The sequence below is a fragment of the Panulirus ornatus genome, chromosome 59, assembly GCF_036320965.1.
Source record: "Panulirus ornatus isolate Po-2019 chromosome 59, ASM3632096v1, whole genome shotgun sequence".
NCBI classification, from domain to species: Eukaryota; Metazoa; Arthropoda; class Malacostraca; order Decapoda; family Palinuridae; genus Panulirus; species Panulirus ornatus.
The window spans coordinates 24,206,659-24,230,368 of NC_092282.1; the positions used below are offsets into that span (position 1 = coordinate 24,206,659).

The 23,710-nt window shown below is 41.3% G+C and overlaps 1 protein-coding gene across 1 annotated transcript in view; it reads left to right on the forward strand.

The window, feature by feature from the left end:
• Positions 1–22,952, forward strand: part of LOC139767270 (uncharacterized) — a 115,741-nt gene extending 92,789 nt beyond the window's left edge. The window contains exons 10-12 of the mRNA XM_071696451.1: positions 3,453–3,610; positions 6,708–6,796; positions 12,721–22,952. Coding sequence (XP_071552552.1) covers positions 3,453–3,610; positions 6,708–6,796; positions 12,721–17,561 — 5,088 coding nt within the window. The 3' untranslated portion in view covers positions 17,562–22,952. The remainder of the gene's footprint in view (positions 1–3,452; positions 3,611–6,707; positions 6,797–12,720) is intronic.
• The last annotated feature ends 758 nt before the right edge of the window (positions 22,953–23,710 follow it).

Below are 23,710 nucleotides of genomic sequence, written 5' to 3' on the forward strand. Positions count from 1 at the left end.
GTGGAGGGAACGAGGAGAAGAGGGAGACCAAATTGGAGGTGGAAAGATGGAGTGAAAAAGATTTTGTGTGATCGGGGCCTGAACATGCAGGAGGGTGAAAGGAGGGCAAGAAATAGAGTGAATTGGTGTCATGTGGTATACAGGGGTTGACGTGCTGTCAGTGGATTGAAGCAAGGCATGTGAAGCGTCTGGGGTAAACCATGGAAAGCTGTGTAGGTATGTATATTTGCGTGTGTGGACGTGTGTATGTACATGTGTATGGGGGGGGGGTTGGGCCATTTCTTTCGTCTGTTTCCTTGCGCTACCTCGCAAACGCGGGAGACAGCGACAAAGTATATAAAAAAAAAAAAAAAAAATATATATATATATATATATATATATATATATATATATATATATATATATATATATATATATATATATATATATATATATATACCTAAACACATATACACGTACATATACATACATTTATATTTTATTATTGTGCATAATTGTTTCCCTTGTCAGTGAGGTAGGGACAGGAAACAGATGAAGAATGGCCCATCCACTGATATATATATATACGTAAATATAGGAATATCCCTGGGGATAGGGGATTAAGAATACTTCCCACGTATTCCCTGCGTGTCATAGAAGGCGACTAAAAGGGGAGGGAGCAGGGGGCTGGAAATCCTCCTCTCTCTCTCTCTCTCTCTCTCTCTCTCTCTCTCTCTCTCTCTCTCTCTCTCTCTCTCTCTCTCTCTCTCCCCCCCCCAAAAAAAAAGAAGGAGCAGAGGGGGCCAGGTGAGGATATTCCAAAAAAGGCCCAGTCCTCTGTTCTTAATGCTACCTCGCTAACACGGGAAATGTGAATAGTTTAAAAGAAAAGAAAAATATAGGAAAGATTGACCAAGAGGATATATGTGTCAGAGGTGGCGGGAATGAAGAGAAGTGGGAGACCAAATTGGAGGTGGAAAGATGGAGTGTAAAAGATTTTGAGTGACCGGGGCCTGAACATGCAGGAGGGTGAAAGATGTGCAAGGAATAGAGTGAATTGGAACAATGTGGTATACTGGGGTCGACGTGCTGTCAGTGGATTGAACCAGGGCATGTGAAGCGTCTGGGGTAAACCATGGAAAGTTCTATGGGACTTGGATGTGGAAAGGTAGCTGTGGTTTTGGTGAATTGTATATGACAGCTAGAGACTGAGTGTGAACGAATGGGGCCTTTGTTGTCTTTTCCTAGTGCTACCTCGTGCACATGAGGGGGAACGGGGTTATTTCATGTGTGGTGGGGTGGCGATGGGAATGAATAAAGGCAGACAGTATGAATTATATACATGTGTATATATGTATGTTTCTTTATGTTTATATATATGTATACGTTGAGATGTATATATATATATATATTTTTTTTTTTTTTTTCATACTTTGTCGCTGTCTCCCGCGTTTGCGAGGTAGCGCAAGGAAACAGACGAAAGAAATGGCCCCCCCCCCCATACACATGTACATACACATGTCCACACACGCAAATATACATACCTACACAGCTTTCCATGGTTTACCCCAGACGCTTCACATGCCTTGCTTCATCCACTGACAGCACGTCAACCCCTGTATACCACATGACTCCAATTCACTCTATTTCTTGCCCTCCTTTCACCCTCCTGCATGTTCAGGCCCCGATCACACAAAATCTTTTTCACTCCATCTTTCCACCTCCAATTTGGTCTCCCTCTTCTCCTCGTTCCCTCCACCTCCGACACATATATCCTCTTGGTCAATCTCTCCTCACTCATTCTCTCCATGTGCCCAAACCATTTCAAAACACCCTCTTCTGCTCTCTCAACCACGCTCTTTTTATTTCCACACATCTCTCTTACCCTTACGTTACTTACTCGATCAAACCACCTCACACCACACATTGTCCTCAAACATCTCATTTCCAGCACATCCATCCTCCTGCGCACATCTCTATCCATAGCCCACGCCTCGCAACCATACAACATTGTTGGAACCACTATTCCCTCAAACATACCCATTTTTGCTTTCCGAGATATATATATATATATATATATATATATATATATATATATAATGTATACGTTGAGATGTATAGGTATGTATATTTTGCGTGTGTGGACGTGTATGTATATACATGTGTATGTGGGTGGGTTTGGCCATTCTTTCGTCTTTTTCCTTGCGCTACCTCGCTAATGCGGGTGACAGCGACAAAGCAAAATAAATAGAAATGAATATACATAAACGACCATACGCTTTTATATACATACATATACATATCAACATATACACACATATACACATATACACATGTACATATTCATACTTGCTTGCCTTCATACATTCCTGGCACCACCAAACCCCACAGGAAACAGCATTGCTACCTCCTGTTTCAGTGAGGTAGTACCAGGAAAACAGACAAAAAAGGCCACATTCATTCACACTCAGTCTCTAGCTGTCATTTGTAATGCACCAAACCACTGCTCCCTATCCACATGATGCTGTGAACAGTTTTACTATGGTGGCAATGATAAAAAGGGTGTTTGGACAGCATCCCAAATTTCCAATTTTCTATACTATAACATTTGCTATGCATGGTTTTACCACACTTTTATTTATTTTTTCTTTAAGTAGGAGAAAGGTGTGCAAAATATCTAAAAAGTCCAAACCCTTTGGCAGAATTTACCATTTACCTTTAGTTCATCAAAATTTTCTAGTATGGATTACTTTTGGGTATGGGTTTGCAACATGGAATGACACGTGACTTAAACATTCGTTAGCTAAGGTAATGGTGAATTCTGCCTCTTAGTGAGGACATGATAGACACTTTCTACAAGTTTATGTTTTTTTTTTTTATACTTTACCTCCTCTCTGTCTTCTTTTTTTTTCTTTCATCCTTCTTCATTGTTTCCCCCTAGAGTGAGGCAGTGCCAGGAACAGACAAAGAAATGGCCTAATTTGCTCACACCCACTCTTTATATGCGATTATAATGCATGGAAACCAAAGCCCCCGTTGACAACCAGTCCTCACAGATCTTTCTGTGATTTTCCTTGATTGCTTCACATGCTTTGGTTCAGCCCACTGACAGCTTATCACCCACTGTACACCACATTGCTCCAGTTTGCTTTATCCATTGCACACCTCACACCCTCTTTTCTTGTTCAGGTCCCAGATGCTCAAAGCTGTCTGTTTTTAAGATTTTGTTTTCTTATTTTTTTTCCTTTGCTTCCTTTCACCATTCAAAGCCTACTAACTTTAGTGAGGAATTCTGACTTTTTAAATGGACAAAAGCTCAAGATCATGCATGACCTGGAACATTGAAGCATAGGTGAAAGAGGGTTGATGGTATTTGTATAAGTATGAAAAGAACACTTTTTAAAGATATTAAAGGGGTACATAGGATTATAATGTGTAGATGATAAACAAATAGATTATTGTCAAATTTTCAGATCCATGGAAGACCTGACATAGACATTGATGCTGAGGATACATCTGTAAGCAATTGGGCTCGTTACATTAACTGCGCTAGGAATTATAAAGAAAGGAATATTATTGCAATGCAGATTCAAAATGAAATCTTCTATGTCACCAATTGTATAATAAAGAGGTTTGTATCAGTTGTTAAAGTCACAATATTTTGAACAATACAGCAATTTTATATGGCAGTTGGTTGACAGAGTGAAGTGACTGTTATGAGAGAGGGAAAGTGTTATAAGGGTGAGGGAATGCCACTATGTCTGAAGAAATATTGGATTATGTGTTGAAGGCAAGATTCTGATTTGTTGAAATTGATTGCGTGTAGGTATGATGCAAGGCAATTATGATTGATAAGTTGCTTGCCTATGCGTAGGTGTATGTTTGCACACACCCACATTTAAATCTCCCACCACAGATACTCGATTGCAAGCAAAGATATTACTGATATGATCTCAGCTCCTCTCAAAACACTTGTCTCTTCCTGACAGTCAACCAAAGACTAACAGTGACACTGACAGTCTCTCAGGGACTTATGATGACACTGTTAATTATCCAGAGACTTTCATCTGGAGACTAATGACAACACTGACATTCACTTAGACTGACAAGAACACTGCTAATTGCTTGGCAAATGATGATGACATAGTTCAAGGGAGATATTAGTTGAATGGTATGAAATAACAACAGCTGTTATGGGTAACTTACAATGCAACATCCAGGAAGAATGAGAAGGGCAACCCGTGGTACCAGTCCGAGCATCCTTCCATTCCTGCTCTCCCTTGGCTGCCTCTACACCATTCTTCCTTTCTCCTCCCTCAGTGCTTCTTTAGTTTAACCCTGTTTCTCAAGTTTATAATCCCTCCTTATCCTACTTCCCTCCTCTCTTAACTTTTTCTCTCCCTTCTCCCAAATGTTTTTGGCTCCATGCTTTCCCTCCTTTCCTTTACGCCCATCTGCATTGTTTACTTTTTCTGCTCCAATACTTGTTTTTCATTGACTTACATCCATCCTCCTTTCCATTTTTCTCTTCATCTCCCTTATTCCCATCCTGCTTTCCAGCTTTCCTTATCTCCCTCACACCTCCCTTTCTTTCTTGATGTATGTACCTCCTTGTTCTCTTACTATTTCACAGCTCTCCAAAATGTTCCAACTTTACCCCTATACCTGTCCCTTTCCTACACCCCCCTCCCCACTTCTGCCCTTCCCCTGCTTCATCATTCACATATAAGCTAGCTTTAGCTTCATTGGTCAGTGACTTGATAAAGCTCAACAGAATGAAATGTCATGAGATAAAGACTTTCATATAATATATTTTCTCAAATGTATTTAAACTGGGTGGCTAATGCTTCTATCATAAAACACGCAAACCCTTAGTCGTCATTGGGAGTTGCTTCATCTATGATAATTGTTGGTGGAATTTGAGATACAGCAGCTTGGAACTTTAATGCCATAGGGTGGTAAGACTCTAAGGGTTCATAGTTTCACCTTTAGTTTAAGGATTCTGACTTGTAATTCTTCTTTTGTCAACCCTCATATGTTGTGCAGGACAGCTAGAAAGTGGATGTGTGCAAATGAGGCTGTTGTTTGTTTCTGCCTGATGCTACCTCAGTAAAGAGATTGAACCAGATAGGCATAAGAAAACATCAGAAACTCCTCTACTGCCGCTTATGCCACTTTTCAGTATGGGAAATATCAAGGTGTACCCTAGATAGTGATACCTAGTCTTTGAACTGAGAATTACTCAAAAGGATAGGGTGGTACAAAGAAACCAAAATCCAAATTGCTCCTCAAATGCATATGTGTGTACTTTGAAGTTTCATTTGATTATAAGTAGTTGTAGACAAGGAGTATTTTTGCTGCTTACTACTAAGAGTTGGAATCTTGAACCTTTAGATGGGGTTGTAAGGATATTCAAGATAAAAATCTTAGTAAATCTGATTGGTCTTTATAGTTTGGGTGGTGTGCTGCATATTTTTGGTAAGCATACCTAGTGATTGGTTCTCAGTGAATGTAGGTTTGCGGCAGGGGTGTGTGATGTCTCCATGGTTGTTTAATTTGTTTATGGATGGGGTTGTTAGGGAGGTGAATGCAAGAGTTTTGGAAAGAGGGGCAAGTATAAAGTCTGTTGGGGATGAGAGAGCTTGGGAAGTGAGTCAGTTGTTGTTCGCTGATGATACAGCGCTGGTGGCTGATTCATGTGAGAAACTGCAGAAGCTGGTGACTGAGTTTGGTAAAGTGTGTGAAAGAAGAAAGTTAAGAGTAAATGTGAATAAGAGCAAGGTTATTAGGTACAGTAGGGTTGAGGGTCAAGTCAATTGGGAGGTGAGTTTGAATGGAGAAAAACTGGAGGAAGTGAAGTGTTTTAGATATCTGGGAGTGGATCTGGCAGCGGATGGAAACATGGAAGCGGAAGTGGATCATAGGGTGGGGGAGGGGGCGAAAATTCTGGGAGCCTTGAAGAATGTGTGGAAGTCGAGAACATTGTCTCGGAAAGCAAAAATGGGTATGTTTGAAGGAATAGTGGTTCCAACAATGTTGTATGGTTGCGAGGCATGGACTATGGATAGAGTTGTGCGCAGGAGGATGGATGTGCTGGAAATGAGATGTTTGAGGACAATGTGTGGTGTGAGGTGGTTTGATCGAGTAAGTAACGTAAGGGTAAGAGAGATGTGTGGAAATAAAAAGAGCGTGGTTGAGAGAGCAGAAGAGGGTGTTTTGAAATGGTTTGGTCACATGGAGAGAATGAGTGAGGAAAGATTGACCAAGAGGATATATGTGTCGGAGGTGGAGGGAACGAGGAGAAGAGGGAGACCAAATTGGAGGTGGAAAGATGGAGTGAAAAAGATTTTGTGTGATCGGGGCCTGAACATGCAGGAGGGTGAAAGGAGGGCAAGGAATAGAGTGAATTGGAGCGATGTGGTATACCGGGGTTGACGTGCTGTCAGTGGATTGAATCAAGGCATGTGAAGCGTCTGGGGTAAACCATGGAAAGCTGTGTAGGTATGTATATTTGCGTGTGTGGACGTATGTATATACATGTGTATGGGGGGGGGGTGGGTTGGGCCATTTCTTTCGTCTGTTTCCTTGCGCTACCTCGCAAACGCGGGAGACAGCGGCAAAAAAAAAAAAAAAAAAAATCATAATCCACTATGATAATCATTTAAGGCGATTAGACATGCTTAATAATGGATTTAGAACATAAACTGAGCAAAGTACTTTGTTAACAGTGGTACAGAATTAATGGTATGGTATGGTGCAGCATATGGAAGGTTGCTTGGAATATCACTAAGGGACTTTTTCAAACCTCAACTGAAAGGTGAGTACTTTTTTATTTCAGATATTCAGCCTTCTTTTTCCAATTACTTTGAATACAGGCATTAATTTGTGGCTCGGTCATCTCTAGTCTAATATACTTTCTCACTTCATATACATACCTTTATTATACTTTTACTATTTACACATCTCTTCTATGCTTATTGACGTCCTAAATTACTTTATTATATTTTGAATTCTGATTAAATTTTCTTCCTTGAACCCCCTTCCTGTGTACATGTATATTTGTTTCGATGCATTTACGTAAGACATCTTGTGCATGGATGTGAACAGACGTGGCCGTTCTTCGTCTGCTTCCTGGTGCTACCTCATTTAAGCAGGGAACAGCAGTTGGGTGTGGAGAAAAAGAAGAGTGTATATATTATCATTTTCTTTTCCTCTCTGTATTTGTGCTGTTTTTTTGGGGGCAGGATGGCATTAGGAATGGATGAAGGCTTGGAATTATGAATGTACCTATGTATGTGTGTATATGTATATATACGTGTGTGTGTGAGTGGATGTGTACTTCTTTGTCTGTTTCCTGGCAGGATGGTGAGAGGCGTGTTAGGAATAGAGTGAATTGGAACAGTGTGGTATACTGGGGTCAACATGCTGTCGGTGGACTGAACCAGGGCATATGGAACATCTGGGGTAAACCATGGAAAGGTCAACAGGGCCTGGATTTAGATAGGGAGTTGTGGTTATGGTGCTTTACACATGACAGTTAGAGACTGAGTTTGAACGAATGTGGCCTTTTTTTTGTCTGTTTTCCTCCCACTACCTTGCTGATGCAGGGGGTGGCGGTGCTGTTTCCTGTGGGATGAGTTGGCACAGAGAATGGATGAGGGCAAGCAAATATGAATATGTACATGTGTATGTATGCATATATCTGTGTATGCATATGTATATGTACTAAATGTGAATATGTTGATATCCCTGGGGGTAGGGGAGAAAGAATACTTCCCACACATTCCCTGTGTGTCGTAGAAGGCGAATGAAGGGGACGGGAGTGGGGGGCTAGAAACCCTCTCCTTCTTTTATTTTAACTTTCTAAAAGGGGAAACAGAAGAAGGAGTCATGCGGGGAGTGCTCATCCTCCTCAAAGGCTCAGATTGGTGTGTCTAAATGTGTGTGAATGTAACCAAGATGAGAAAAAAGGAGGGAGGTAGTATGTTTGAGGAAAGGAACCTGGATGTTTTGGATCTAAGTGAAACAAAGCTCAAGGGAAAAGGAAAAAGTGGTTTTGGAATGTCTTGGGAGCAAAGTCAGGGGTTAGTGAGAGGAAAAGAGCAAAGGGTAGTGAGTGGTGGGATGAAGAAGTAAGATTGTTAGTGAAAGAGAGGAGAGGCATTTGGACGAGTTTTGCAGAGAAATAGTGCAAATGACTGGGAGATGTATAGAAGAAAGAGGCAGGAGATCAAGAGAAAGGTGCAGGAGGTGAAAAAGAGGACAAATGAGAGTTAGAGTGAGAGAGTTTTGTTAAATTTTAGGGAGAATAAGATGTTTTGGAAGGAGTTAAATAAAGTGCATAAGACAAAGAGAACAACAAATGGGAACATCGGTAAAGGGGGCTAATGGGGAGGTGAGAACAAATAATGGTGAATGAGAAGGAGATGGAGTGAGTATTTTGAAGGTTTGTTGAATGTGTTTGATGATAGAGTGGCAGATATAGTGTGTTTTGGTTGAGGTGGTGTGTGAAGTGAGAGGGTCAGGGAGAGTGGTTTGGTAAATAGAGAAGAGGTAGTGAAAGCTTTGCGGAAGATGAAAACCAGCAAGGCAGTGGGTTGGGATGGTATTGCAGTGGAATTTATCAAAAAAGGGGGTGACTGTGTTGTTGACTGGTTGGTGAGGATATTCAGTGTATGTATGGTGCATGGTGAAGTGCCTGTAGGTTGGTGGAATACATGCATAGTGCCATTGTACAAAGGCAGAGGGGATAGGAGTGAGTGTTCAAATTACAGAGGTATAAATTTGTTGAGTATTCCTGTGTAATTATATGGGAGGGTATTGATTGAGAGGGTGAAGGCATGTACGAAGCATCAAATTGGGGAAGAGCAGTGTGGTTTCAGAAGTGGTAGAGGATGTGTGAATCAGGTGTTTGCTTTGAAGAATGTATGTGAGAAATACTTAGAAAAGCAAATGGATTTGTATGTAGCATTTATGGATCTGGAGAAGTTATATGATAGAGTTGATAGAGATGCTCTATGGAAGGTATTAAGAATATATGGTGTGGGAGGCAAGTTGTTAGAAGCAGTGAAAAGTTTTTATTGAGGATGTAAGGCATGTGTACGTGTAGGAAGAGAGGAAAGTGATTGGTTCTCAGTGAATGTAGGTTTGCGGCAGGGGTGTGTGATGTCTCCATGGTTGTTTAATTTGTTTATGGATGGGGTTGTTAGGGAGGTGAATGCAAGAGTTTTGGAAAGAGGGGCAAGTATGAAGTCTGTTGGGGATGAGAGAGCTTGGGAAGTGAGTCAGTTGTTGTTCGCTGATGATACAGCGCTGGTGGCTGATTCATGTGAGAAACTGCAGAAGCTGGTGACTAAGTTTGGTAAAGTGTGTGAAAGAAGAAAGTTAAGAGTAAATGTGAATAAGAGCAAGGTAATTAGGAACAGTAGGGTTGAGGGTCAAGTCAATTGGGAGGTAAGTTTGAATGGAGAAAAACTGGAGGAAGTAGTGTTTTAGATATCTGGGAGTGGATCTGGCAGCGGATGGAACCATGGAAGCGGAAGTGGATCATAGGGTGGGGGAGGGGGCGAAAATCCTGGGAGCCTTGAAGAATGTGTGAAAGTCGAGAACATTATCTCGGAATGCAAAAATGGGTATGTTTGAAGGAATAGTGGTTCCAACAATGTTGTATGGTTGCGAGGCGTGGGCTATGGATAGAGTTGTGCGCAGGAGGATGGATGTGCTAGAAATGAGATGTTTGAGGACAATGTGTGGTGTGAGGTGGTTTGATCGAGTAAGTAACGTAAGGGTAAGAGAGATGTGTGGAAATAAAAAGAGCTTGATTGAGAGAGCAGAAGAGGGTGTTTTGAAATGGTTTGGGCACATGGAGAGAATGAGTGAGGAAAGATTGACCAAGAGGATATATGTGTCGGAGGTGGAGGGAACGAGAAGTGGGAGACCAAATTGGAGGTGGAAAGATGGAGTGAAAAAGATTTTGAGTGATCGGGGCCTGAACATGCAGAAGGGTGAAAGGAGGGCAAGGAATAGGGTGAATTGGATCGATGTGGTATACCGGGGTTGACGTGCTGTCAGTGGATTGAATCAGGGCATGTGAAGCGTCTGGGGTAAACCATGGAAAGCTGTGTAGGTATGTATATTTGCGTGTGTGGACATATGTATATACATGTGTATGGGGGTGGGTTGGGCCATTTCTTTCGTTTGTTTCCTTGCGCTACCTCGCAAACGTGGGAGACAGCAAAAAAAAAAAAAAATGTATATATGCGTATGGGCATGTATGTATATATGTATGTTTATGAGTGGATAGGTCTCTCTTCGTTTGTTTTTTGGTGCTACCTTGCTGATGCAGGAAACAACAATCAAGTATGATAATAATGAAATGATTATCTCATAAAATGATTATCTCTTAAACTTGTGTACATCTCATGAATGATGAGTCTTTCTACATATACTTTGCATAGCCAGTTGCAACTGGGATTATTTTTTATGTAGGCACCTCAGTGTATTGTAGACATGGTCCATTTCTCTCAAGAATAAACTTTTTTGAAATCTGAAATTTTATTAGGCAATCATGTGACAGGTTTATGATATCACTTGCATTGTTCAAGGTACTTTTTTCAAATTTCCTTTGCTCTTCTTTCCTTACCTTGTTATACTCAGTTCTTGCTCTCTTACAACTTTTTGTGTTGGTTGACTGGCTGTTGTACTGTCTATCTCCTCCGTATCACATCCCTGTGGTCTTTTATGTTTTGAAATTTGGAGATCTGTTATCAGATTTAATCTCTGATTTCCAAACATTTTGATGTTCATTGGCAAAGGTATCTTTGTACTAATTTCTTCATTTTTTTTTTTTTTTTTTTTGCTTTGTCGCTGTCTCCCGCGTTTGCGAGGTAGCGCAAGGAAACAGACGAAAGAAATGGCCCAACCCACCCCCATACACATGTATATACATACGTCCACACACGCAAATATACATACCTACACAGCTTTCCATGGTTTACCCCAGACGCTTCACATGCCTTGATTCAATCCACTGACAGCACGTCAACCCCGGTATACCACATCGCTCCAATTCACTGTATTCCTTGCCCTCCTTTCACCCTCCTGCATGTTCAGGCCCCGATCACACAAAATCTTTTTCACTCCATCTTTCCACCTCCAATTTGGTCTACCTCTTCTCCTCGTTCCCTCCACCTCCGACACATATATTCTCTTGGTCAATCTTTCCTCACTCATTCTCTCCATGTGCCCGAACCATTTCAAAACACCCTCTTCTGCTCTCTCAACCACGCTCTTTTTATTTCCACACATCTCTCTTACCCTTACGTTACTTACTCGATCAAACCACCTCACACCACACATTGTCCTCAAACATCTCATTTCCAGCACATCCATCCTCCTGCGCACAACTCTATCCATAGCCCACGCCTTGCAACCATACAACATTGTTGGAACCACTATTCCTTCAAACATACCCATTTTTGCTTTCCGAGATGATGTTCTCGACTTCCACACATTCTTCAAGGCTCCCAGAATTTTCGCCCCCTCCCCCACCCTATGATCCACTTCCGCTTCCATGGTTCCATCCGCTGCCAGATCCACTCCCAGATATCTAAAACACTTCACTTCCTCCAGTTTTTCTCCATTCAAACTCACCTCCCAATTGACTTGACCCTCAACCCTACTGTACCTAATAACCTTGCTCTTATTCACATTTACTCTTAACTTTCTTCTTTCACACACTTTACCAAACTCAGTCACCAGCTTCTGCAGTTTCTCACATGAATCAGCCACCAGCGCTGTATCATCAGCGAACAACAACTGACTCACTTCCCAAGCTCTCTCATCCCCAACAGACTTCATACTTGCCCCTCTTTCCAAAACTCTTGCATTCACCTCCCTAACCACCCCATCCATAAACAAATTAAACAACCATGGAGACATCACACACCCCTGCCGCAAACCTACATTCACTGAGAACCAATCACTTTCCTCTCTTCCTACACGTACACATGCCTTACATCCTCGATAAAAACTTTTCACTGCTTCTAACAACTTGCCTCCCACACCATATATTCTTAATACCTTCCACAGAGCATCTCTATCAACTCTATCATATGCCTTCTCCAGATCCATAAATGCTACATACAAATCCATTTGCTTTTCTAAGTATTTCTCACATACATTCTTCAAAGCAAACACCTGATCCACACATCCTCTACCACTTCTGAAAATTTCTTCATAAATTTTGCAAAACCTTCCATAACAGTGTTGGTATTGTAGCTTTGGAACTTTGGATCTGTGTAGTTTTCACAGTCATCTACTTTGAGTGTAGTTTATTCTCTGCTCTTTTATTTCCTCACAAACCATGTAGCCAAGTTTAGGCCCTGCATAATTTCTTTTTCAAGTGATGCTTCACATATGATGTTTTATATTTCTTGTTATTAAACATAAAGATTGTATTGATGATGTATCACCCCTCTGTTTCTGGTAATAGAAATTTTTCAGTATACACTGAATATTTGTCTCCAAGGCTTTTTCCTCTCAGATCTTTTTATTTCCCCTCAAATCATGTTGTCTGATATCAGCCTGATATGATTATTTTTTCTTAGTTGTGATTTCCTGACACAACCTTGTTAGGTGGGACAGAGCAAAAACATATGAGAAAGTTTAAACATAAAGAAAAATTAATTGTTAAACAGGATATTTTACAATTCCTCATCTCTGCTTTTCTTTCTATTGAAGAGCTGGATCTTCAGCGATGGTGCAGTGAATGTCATATTTTGTTCACCTCCCGAAAATATCTTCTACAACATCAGGCAAAATGCAAAAAAAACACTGGTATGGTTGTTCAAGGAAATGGCAACATGGGCCCTTCTGCAACTAGGAAGAAACATGACAGACAGCAAGGCAGGCAGGTAAAAAGAAAATATGATACAGAATGTGTGGAAACAGGCATGGAAGAAAAAAGTAAGTTGACAACACATCAGGCTATGAAAACTAGTCCTCATAATCAAAATGAAAACTTAACAAAGTGTTCCAGTCAGAACACAAGGATCAGGTCACCTTCATATAGTTCTGTCATCACAGGCAAGTCTTCTAAACATGATAGGAAGCATAAGGGATCCTCTGATTATTGTGTTACTTCTATTAGGTCCAGTGAATATGATGCTCATTACAATTTGACTCAAGATCTCTCTGTCACATCCAGCAGGTCCTCTAATGATGATGATGCTGGTCCCATCAATTCCTCAGATCATGGGACTGGTCCAAACAGAACCTCTGATTGTGTTAGTAGTCCCAGTAATACCTTTTATCGAGATTCTAGTACTGTTAAGCCATTTGACTGTAATAATCATGACATCAATTTGTCAGATCATTATGCTGGTTTCAATAGATCCCTTGATTGTGGCAATAGTTCTGAAAGGCCCTCTGATCATGGTAAGAGTCCGAGCAGGTCCTTGGATCATTGCTCTAGCCCCAAAAGATCCTGTGATTCCTGGGGTACTCCCAACAAGTTTTCAGACAACAATGGCACTGCCATTTGTTTAAATGATTGTGGTGCCACTCTCAGTAATTCTTTTGCTCTTGAAGATAGTTGCAACAGGCTATCAGATCAAGTTGCTAGTCCCAGCAGTCCCACTCATCATGATAGTTTTAACAAGGCATCTAATATTGGTGGTAGCTCCAATTCTTCTTGTGTTAGTCCTAGTAGGTCTTCATATGATACTGCTTCTCTTTACAGACTCTCTGGTCATATTGCCAATACCAACAAGTCATTTGATCATGGTACTTGTTCTGATAGTTCCTCTTATGTTACCGGTCCCAACTTGGCCTCTGATCATGGTACTGGTCCAGACTTGGCCTCTGATCATTGTGATAGTCCTAACATGGCCTCTGATCATGTTATTAGGTCCAACATGGCTTCTTATGGTATTAATCCCAAGAATTTCTCGGATGATGATCCTAGTCATCAGAAGTCTTTCAGTCATGGTACTAGTCTCAGCAGGACCTCAGATTATGCTACTGTTCCAGACATTGGCTCTAGTCATGTCACTAAATCTAATAGACCCTTTGGTTATGATCCCAGTCCCAGCCATTCCTCTGATCATGTTTCTAATTATGCTAGTCCCCTTTATCATAGTGCCAGCCCCAAGAATTCTATTGACCATGAAGCCATTCCCAAAATATCCCCTGGTTATGATTCCTGTTTCAATGTGTTCTCTAATCATAATGCCAGTCCTAACAGGCTTGACCAAGAAGTCAGTGCCGGTAAGCCCTTTGATCAGGGGGCTATTGCCAATGTGGCAAGTGATGAAGGGGCTATTTTCATTGTGTCATCTCAGCAGGATGTCAGCCCAAAGGGGTTTTCAGTTCAGGAAATTTATCCCAGTAGGTCCTTTGATCAAAGGGTCAGTCACACTGGCTCCCATGACTATAAGGTCAGTTCCAGTGTGTCCTCTGAACAGGGGTCAAGTCCTAGTAGATGCTATGATCATGACTATTTCAAGAGGTCCTCAGTTCATATTAATGGTCCAAGTAAGATTACTGATCATGGGGCCTGTTCCAACATATCTCTAGAATTTCCTTTCAGTCCCAGGAGGCCCTCTGATCAGGGGATTAGTCCTAATGTTTCATCAGATCGGGTTATTCCAAGTAGGCCTTTTGATCTGGGAACAAGACAGCCTGATCAGGACTATTTTAGGAGGTCCCCAAATCATAGTATTGGTCCAAGTATGTTTGGTGTTCATGATGTTAGTGCCAACATGTCTTTTCAGTATCGTTTCAGTCCTAGTAGGTGTTCTGATGATGCCTTTCTTATCAAGTCCACCGATCATGGTGTCAGTCTCAGCAGTTCTTCTGACTGGGTATTTGGTTCCAGCAGCTCCTCACATCATGAGGTTAGTTCCTGTAGGCTGCCTGACATGGGTGTCAGTCATAAGAGGTCTTCTGATCAGGGGGTGAGTTCTATTGTTTCATCAGATCAAGAGGTTAGTCCCAGTAGGTCACATGATCATGCGTATCTCAACAGGTCCTTAGATCACAGTATGTGTCAGAGTAACTCCCTTAATCATAGTGTTAATCCAAACTTACCCAATGAATCTGATGTCAGTCTCAAAAAATTTTCTGATTGTGGTGTCAGTCACAATAGGTCACATGATCCTTTTGTCAGTCACAGTGGGCCTAATGATTTTAGATCAAGTCCTGGCAAGCCAGATGAATTTCATGCCAGCCCTAGCAAGTCTTCTGATTGTGATGTCAGTCCAAAAAGAACTTGCAATGGTGATATGAATCCCAAAAAAGTCTCTGATCTTGATGTCAGACATGAATCTGAGAATGAGATAAGTTCATGCAGCCCATTTAATCTTGTCAGCAGTAGCAGTTACCTTGATAATAATGTTGATCCTGAGAAATCTCCAGATCTTTTTTGGACTCTTAACAGGTCTTCACATCATACTGTTTGTGGTAGTGGATTTATAAACCATGATGATACTTTAAACAAATCGTCGGATCCCAGTAGCAGTTCCAAAAGGTCCTCTGAATGTGTTAATCTTTGCATTTCCTCTGATTTGGGTGTCTCACTCACTAGGTATCCTGGTCATGGTGTTTATCCCCAGTTACCCACTGTTCCTGTTGGTTCTAGGAATTCCTCGTCTCCTAAGATCAGCCTTGCCAGTACCTCTAGTTCTCCTGTTTATTGCCTGCCCCACAATAATGATGTTAGTTATTGCTCAATGACCCCCACCGACTCAGGTCATTTAGAGAAGCCTAGCAGATTTTCTGATCATGTTGTCAGTCCCATCAGGTCTTCAGATGATACTGTCAGTTCCAATAGATCCTCAGGCTCTGGTTCTTTAAATGGTGCTCATAGTCCCCACAAGTCTTCATGTCATACTGTCATTTCTTACAACTCATCTTGTAAAGTTCATCCCAGAGCTTCATTAGGTCATTTCAGTCCTTGCAGGTCCTCGGATGATGTCATTCCCAGAAGGTCCTCCACTCGTGATGTTAGTCCCCGCATGTACCCTGATAATCTTGGCTGTTGGTTATCAGATAATTTGTTCTCAGGCCCTGATGGCAGACCTAGCAGGTCTGCAGATAATGTTGTCAGACCTAGATGGTCCTCAGATCATATTGTCCATCCCAACATATCTTCAGACAAGATTGTCTGTGTACATGAATCCTCAGATGTTTCCACAAATTATGATAATGCCATAAGGAGCATGTCTTGTTGTTGTTGTAAGGTCAGTCTTAGCAAGTCTTCAAATCAGTCTCCACACCTTAGTAAGTTTTCAGATCTGTGTGGCAGTCTTAAAATGCCATATTGTAATAATAGTAGTCCAGCTTACTTCTCACATCACCGTGCCAATCCTGGTAGTTCTTTTCATAGTACCATATCCGGTAGATTATCTGACTCCAATATTTTTCCTAACAAGTCCTTTTGTCATAGTAACAGTTCTGGTAAAGTACAAAATTGCTATATTCATTATTTTAAACCCATAAATCACAATAGTTCTGGTAATAAAACTGAAAGTATGCAATCTTTAGATCTTGGTACAGATGAAGATGTGTCTGTTGGAAGCACTAGTAGTACTAAAGAAAATTTCAGTTGTGACAAAGTTGACTGTAGTGTGGATAACATTAGTATAGTTGCCACTGAGCCTGATATATCTACTCAGCCTTCTCAAAATGAACAAGTCCACCTCTTTAACGATGGAAGTAAGTTTGGTAAGAAAAAATTTAGAAAAGATTGTTATATACAAGGGCCTGTAGCTAATCAGGGATGTACTAAAAAAGAAGGACTTGGTTGTGGACTTTATTCATCAAAACACAGTACAAAAGAAAATAAACCATACTTTGTTTATGATCCTCAGAGTGTTAACAGGCAGAATTGTGATTATAAGGCTCATTTGAGAGAAGCTAGGGCAAAGAACAATGCCATTGGGCAACTCGTTGGGAAGAAGTTGCAAGATTCTACAACCTATCAGTCTACAGGAGGACCATCCTTTTCCAGTGCTAAGAGAAAAGTAGCCCATTTTAGCTATCACAAAAATCCTCACATGAATAGCCATTGTCAGCAGTGTGCTGTATCAGATCATGGTGTAAATGAGCCATTTGTTGAAGAATTTTGCAATAATGCAATCAGCCATGATCCTTCACTTAATTATTGTGTTCCATCATTGAATTGCTTGATTTATTCTGAAAAGAGTAAGAGTAAAGAAACTTTTTATACAAGACTTCAAGATCAAGATTTTAGGCAAGCAGGTTCTTCACATGTTGATAGACACAGAAGCGAGTGGAGAAAAACATGTAATGTTGCGGAGATGGAAGAATGCAAAATAGAGCAGGAGGTAACTGAAAGTCCTAAGAGTCATTGCTCTGGTCCAAACTTTGTAAGGGCATTTAAGAGCTGTGCCAGAACATATCCATACATGAATCCAAAGAAAGGAAGTACATCAGAATTCAGGTCAAAGAAATTTTTGGTAGAAATGACTAATATCAGTTTCAGATGCTCCAAGTGTGGACAAAAATTTTTAAGCAGGTATAATCATAATTTACATGTAGCACTATTACATCCACTTTAGGATGATTACAGTAGAGGTTATCAAAAGATCGAGATAGCACACATGTTAATATGATTGTACTACAGAATAGGGATTTGTTTTCTGATAATTCATTTACCACTCAAGAGGCAGATAGTGTTTATAGAAGATAACATAAGCGCATAAATCATACATACCCTAAGTTTTATTGGAAAAGAGGATTACATATGTATACTTATTTTTTATTTTCATGTTTATAGGCCTTTGGAGCATTGAGGAGTATGAGGAAAGAGAGGTCACTCTGAGGGTAAAGATGGGATTTGCATGGTATAGTCCCAACAGTCTTGTATGGATACAAAGCATGGGCACTAGATAAAAGAAAAAGTATGGTGGAGGGTGGATGTATTTATTAGAAATGAAAGGTTTTAGAACTATATGTGGTGTGAGGAGGGTTGATTGAATAAGAAATCATAGGGTAAGAGAGGTGCTGTGTAGTAGTAAGTGATAGCAGGAAGAGTATGTGTGAGAGAGCTAAAAAGGGTGTGCTGAAATGGTTTAAACAAATGGAAAGGATGAGTGAGGAGAGGATGACAAAGGGATTATACATATTAGAAGTGCAGGAGGAGGTGGAAAGGCCTGAACAAGCAGGAATGCGTGAGACAATGAAGGAATAAAGTGAACTGAAGTGGTGTGTTTTACGGGGAGTGATTTGCTCTCAGTGGGCTGGACCAGGGCATATGAAGTGATTAGGGGAAACCAAAGAAAGGTCTGTGAGGCCTGACCCTGACAGTGGATAGGGATCCTCTGGTTTTGGTGCATTGTACATAACAGCAAGAGATTAGATGTAAGCAAATGAGGCCATTCTTCATCTTTTCCTGGCATTACCTTGACAGCATGGGAAATGGCGAATAAGTATGAGAAATATATACATATAGTTCCTTCCATCCTTAAGAGGCTCTTGCAGTACTCGGATAGCTGGCTGTGTCCACAGGTTAGGATCACAGGTCATGAAGTATTGTGATGTGTATACTTATATGTGTTGAGAGAGCAGGGCTAATGAATATAGTAAGTGCTCCCTGTCTTCATGGTAATTGCATCATGGGATTCTTGTGGTTTCAGAAGTGGTAGAGAATGTGTGGTTCAGGTGTTTGCTTTGAAGAATTTATGTGAGAAATTGAAAAACAAATGGATTTGTATGTAGCATTTATGGATCTGGAGAAGGCATATGATAGAGTTGATAGGGATGCTCTGTGGAAGGTATTAAGAATATATGGTGTGGGAGGCAAGTTGCTAGGAGCAGTGAAAAGTTTTTATCGAGGATGTAAGGCATGTGTACGAATAGGAAGAGAGGAAAGTGATTGGTTCTCAATGAATGTCGGTTTGTGGCAGGGGTACGTGATGTCTCCAAGGTTGTTTAATTTGTTTATGGATGGGGTTGTTAGCGAGGTGAATGCAAGTTTTGGAGAGGGGCAAGTATGCAGTCTGTTGTGGATGAGGGGGCTTGGGAAGTGAGTCAGTTGTTGTTCGCTGATGATACAGCGCTGGTGGCTGATTCATGTGAGAAACTGCAGAAGCTGGTGACTGAGTTTGGTAAAGTGTGTGAAAGAAGAAAGCTGAGTAGATGTGAATAAGAGTAAGGTTATTAGGTACAGTAGGGTTGAGGGACAAGTCAATTGGGAGGTAAGTTTGAATGGAGAAAAACTGGAGGAAGTGAAGTGTTTTAGATATCTGGGAGTGGATTTGGAAGCAGATGGAACCATGGAAGGGGAAGTGAGTCACAAGGTGGGGGAGGGGGTGAAAGTTCTGGGAGCATTGGAAAATGTGTGGAAGGTGAGAACATTATCTCAGAAAGCAAAAGTGGGTATGTTTGAAGGAATAGTGGTTCCAACAATGTTATATGGTTGCGAGGCGTGAGCTATAAATAGAGTTGTGCGGAAGAGGGTGGATGTGTTGGAAATGATATATCTGAGGACAATATGTGGTGTGAGGTGATTTGATTGAATAAGAAATGAAAGGGTGAGAGAGATGGGTGGTAATAAAAAGAGTGTGGTGAGAGAGCAGAAGATTGTGTTTTGAAATGGTTTGCTCACATGAAGAGAATGAGTGAGGGAAGATTGACAAAGAGGATATGTGTTTCAGAGGTGGAGGGAATGAGGAGAAGTGGGAGACCAAATTGGAGATGGAAGGATGGAGTGAAAAAGATTTTGAGCGATCGGGGCCTAAACATGCAAGAGGGTGAAAGGCATGCAAGGAATAGAGTGAATTGGAACGATGTGGTATACCGGGGTTGACGTGCTGTCAGTGGATTGAACCAGAGCATGTGAAGCATCTGGGGTAAACCATGGAAAGTTTTGTGGGGCCTGAGTGTGGAAAGGGAGCTGTGGTTTTGGTGCATTATACATGACAGCAAGAGACTGAGTGTGAACGAATATGGCCTATGTTGTCTTTTCCTAGCACTACCTCGTGCGCATGCGGGGGGAGGGGGTTGTCATTTCATGTGTGGCGGGGTGGCGACTGGAATGAACAAAGGCAGACAGTATGAATTATGCATGTGTATATATGTATATGCCTGTGTGTATATATATGTATACGTTGAAATGTATAGGTATGTATATGTGCGTGTGTGGACGTGTATGTATATACGTGTGTATGTGGGTGGGTTGGGCCATTCTTTTGTCTGTTTCCTTGTGCTACCTCACTAACGCAGGAGACAGCGACAAAGTATAATAAATAATATGTATATATTTTTATATTTTATTAATTTTGGTTTGTCGCTGTCTCCCGCATTTGCGGGGTTTGTGGGGGTTTTCAGAAAAGAAGAGAGAATGTTGGGGTGAAGAGAGTGGTGAGAGTAAGGTAACTTGGGAAAGGGACTTGTGTGAGGAAGTACCAGGGGACTGAGTACAGAATGGAAAAAGGTGAGAACAAAGGAGGTAAGGGGAGTGGGGGAGGAATGGGATGTATTTAGGGAAGCAGTGATGGCTTGCGCAAAAGATGCTTGTGGCATGAGAAGCGTGGGAGGTGGGTTCATTACAAAAGGTAGTGAGTGGTGGAATGAAGAAGTAAGATTATTAGTGAAAGAGAAGAGAGAGGCATTTGGATGATTTTTGCAGGGAAAAAATGCAAATGAGTGGGAGAGGTATAAAAGAAAGAGGCAGGAGGTCAAGAGAAAGGTGCAAGAGGTGAAAAAGAGGGCAAATGAGAGTTGGGGTGAGAGAGTATCATTAAATTTTAGGGAGAATAAAAAGATGTTTTGGAAGGAGGTAAATAAAGTGCATAAGACAAGGGAGCAAATGGGAACTTCAGTGAAGGGGGCTAATGGGGAGGTGATAACAAGTAGTGGTGATGTGAGAAGGAGATGGAGTGAGTATTTTGAAGGTTTGTTGAATGTGTTTGATGATAGAGTGGCAGATATAGGGTGTTTTGGTCGAGGTGGTGTGCAAAGTGAGAGGGTTAGGGAAAATAATTTGGTAAATTGAGAAGAGGTAGTAAAAGCTTCACGTAAGATGAAAGCCGGCAAGGCAGCAGGTTTGGATGGTATTGGAGTGGAATCTATTAAAAAAGGGGGTGACTGTATTGTTGACTGGTTGGTAAGGTTATTTAATGTATGTATGACTCATGGTGAGGTGCCTGAGGATTGGCATAGTGCCAGTGTACAAAGGCAAAGGAGATAAGAGTGAGTGCTCAAATTACAGAGGTACAAGTTTGTTGAGTATTCCTGGTAAATTATATGGGAGGTTATTGGTTGAGAGGGTGAAGGCATGTACAGAGCATCAGATTGGGGAAGAGCAGTGTGGTTTTATAAGTGGTAGAGGATGTGTGGATCAGGTGTTTGCTTTGAAGAATGTATGTGAGAAATACTTAGAAAACAAATGGATTTGTATGTAGCATTTATGGATCTGGAGAAGGCATATGATAGAGTTGATAGAGATGCTCTGTGGAAGGTTTTAAGAATATATGGTGTGGGAGGCAAGTTGTTAGAAGCAGTGAAAAGTTTTATCGAGGATGTAAGGCATGTGTACGTGTAGGAAGAGAGGAAAGTGATTGGTTCTCAGTGAATGTAGGTTTGTGGCAGGGGTGTGTGATGTCTCCATGGTTGTTTAATTTGTTTATGGTTGGGGTTGTTTGGGAGGTGAATGCAAGAGTTTTGGAAAGAGGGGCAAGTATGCAGTCTGTTGTGGATGAGAGAGCTTGGGAAATGAGTCAGTTGTTGTTCTCTGATGATACAGCGCTGGTGGCTGATTTATGTAATAAACTGCAGAAGCTGGTGACTGAGTTTGGTAAAGTGTGTGAAAGAAGAAAGTTAAGAGTAAATGTGAATAAGAGCAAGGTTATTAGGTACAGTAGGGTTGAGGGTCAAGTCAATTGGGAGGTAAGTTTCAATGGAGAAAAACTGGAGGAAGTAAAGTGTTTTAGATATCTGGGAGTGGATCTGGCAGCAGATGGAACCATGGAAGCGGAAGTGAATCATAGGGTGGGGGAGGGGGCGAAAATTCTGGGAGCCTTGAAGAATGTGTGGAAGTCGAGAACATTATCTCGGAAAGCAAAAATGGGTATGTTTGAAGGAATAGTGGTTCCAACAATGTTGTATGGTTACGAGGTGTGGGCTATGGATAGAGTTGTGCGCAGGAGGGTGGATGTGCTGGAAATGAAATGTTTGAGGACAATATATGGTGTGAGGTAGTTTGATCGAGTAAGTAACGTAAGGGTGAGAGAGATGGGTGGAAATAAAAAGACTGTGGTTGAGAGAGCAGAAGAGGGTGTTTTGAAATGGTTTGGTCACATGGAGAGAATGAGTGGGGAAAGATTGACCAAGAGTATATATGTGTCAGAGGTGGAGGGAACGAGGAGAATTGGGAGACCAAATTGGAGGTGGAAAGATGGAGTGAAAAAGATTTTGAGTGATCGGGGCCTGAACATGCAGGAGGGTGAAAAGCGTGCAAGGAATAGAGTGAATTGGAACGATATGGTGTACCGGGGTCGACGTGCTGTCAATGGATTGAACCAGGGCATGTGAAGCGTCTGGGGTAAACCATGGAAAGTGTGTGGGGCCTGGATGTGGAAAGGGAGCTGTGGTTTCGGTGCATTATTACATGACAGCTAGAGACTGAGTGTGAACGAATGGGGCCTTTGGTGTCTTTCCTAGCGCTACCTCGCACACATGAGGGGGGAGGGGGATGTTATTCCATGTGTGGCGGGGTGGCGATGGGAACAAATAAAGGCAGACAGTATGAATTATGTACATGTGTATATATGTATATGTCTGTGTGTGTATATATATATATGTACATTGAGATGTATAGTTATGTATATTTGCGTGTGTGGATGTGTATGTATATACATGTGTATGTGGGCGGGTTGGGCCATTCTTTCGTCTGTTTCCTTGCGCTACCTCGCTATCGCAGGAGACAGCAACAAAGCAAAATGAATAAAAATAAATAAATAAATAATATATATATATATATATATATATATATATATATATATATATATATATATATATATATATATATATATATATATATATATCTTTTTCTTTTAAACTATTTGCCATTTCCGGCATTAGCGGGGTAGCATTAAGAACAGAGGACTGGGCCTTTTTTGGAATATCCTCACCTGGCCCCCTCTGTTCCTTTTTTTGGAAAATTAAAAAAAAAAAGAGAGGGGAGGATTTCCAGACTCTATTCCTTGCCCTCCTTTCACCCTCCTGCATGTTCAGGCCCCGATCACACAAAATCCTTTTCACTCCATCCTTCCACCTCCAATTTGGTCTCCCTTTTCTCCTTGTTCCCTCCACCTCCGACACATATATCTTCTTGGTCAATCTCTCCTCACTCATCCTCTCCATGTGCCCAAACCACCTCAAAACACCCTCTTCTGCTCTCTCAACCACGCTCTTTTTATTACCACACATCTCTCTTACCCTTACGTTACTCACTCGATCAAACCACCTCACACCACACATTGTCCTCAAACATCTCATTTCCAGCACATCCATCCTCCTGCGCACAACTCTATCCGTAGCCCACGCCTCGCAACCATACAACATTGTTGGAACCACTATTCCTTCAAACATACCCATTTTTGCTTTCCGAGATAATGTTCTCGACTTCCACACATTCTTCAAGGCCCCCAGGATTTTCGCCCCCTCCCCCACCCTATGATCCACTTCCGCTTCCATGGTTCCATCC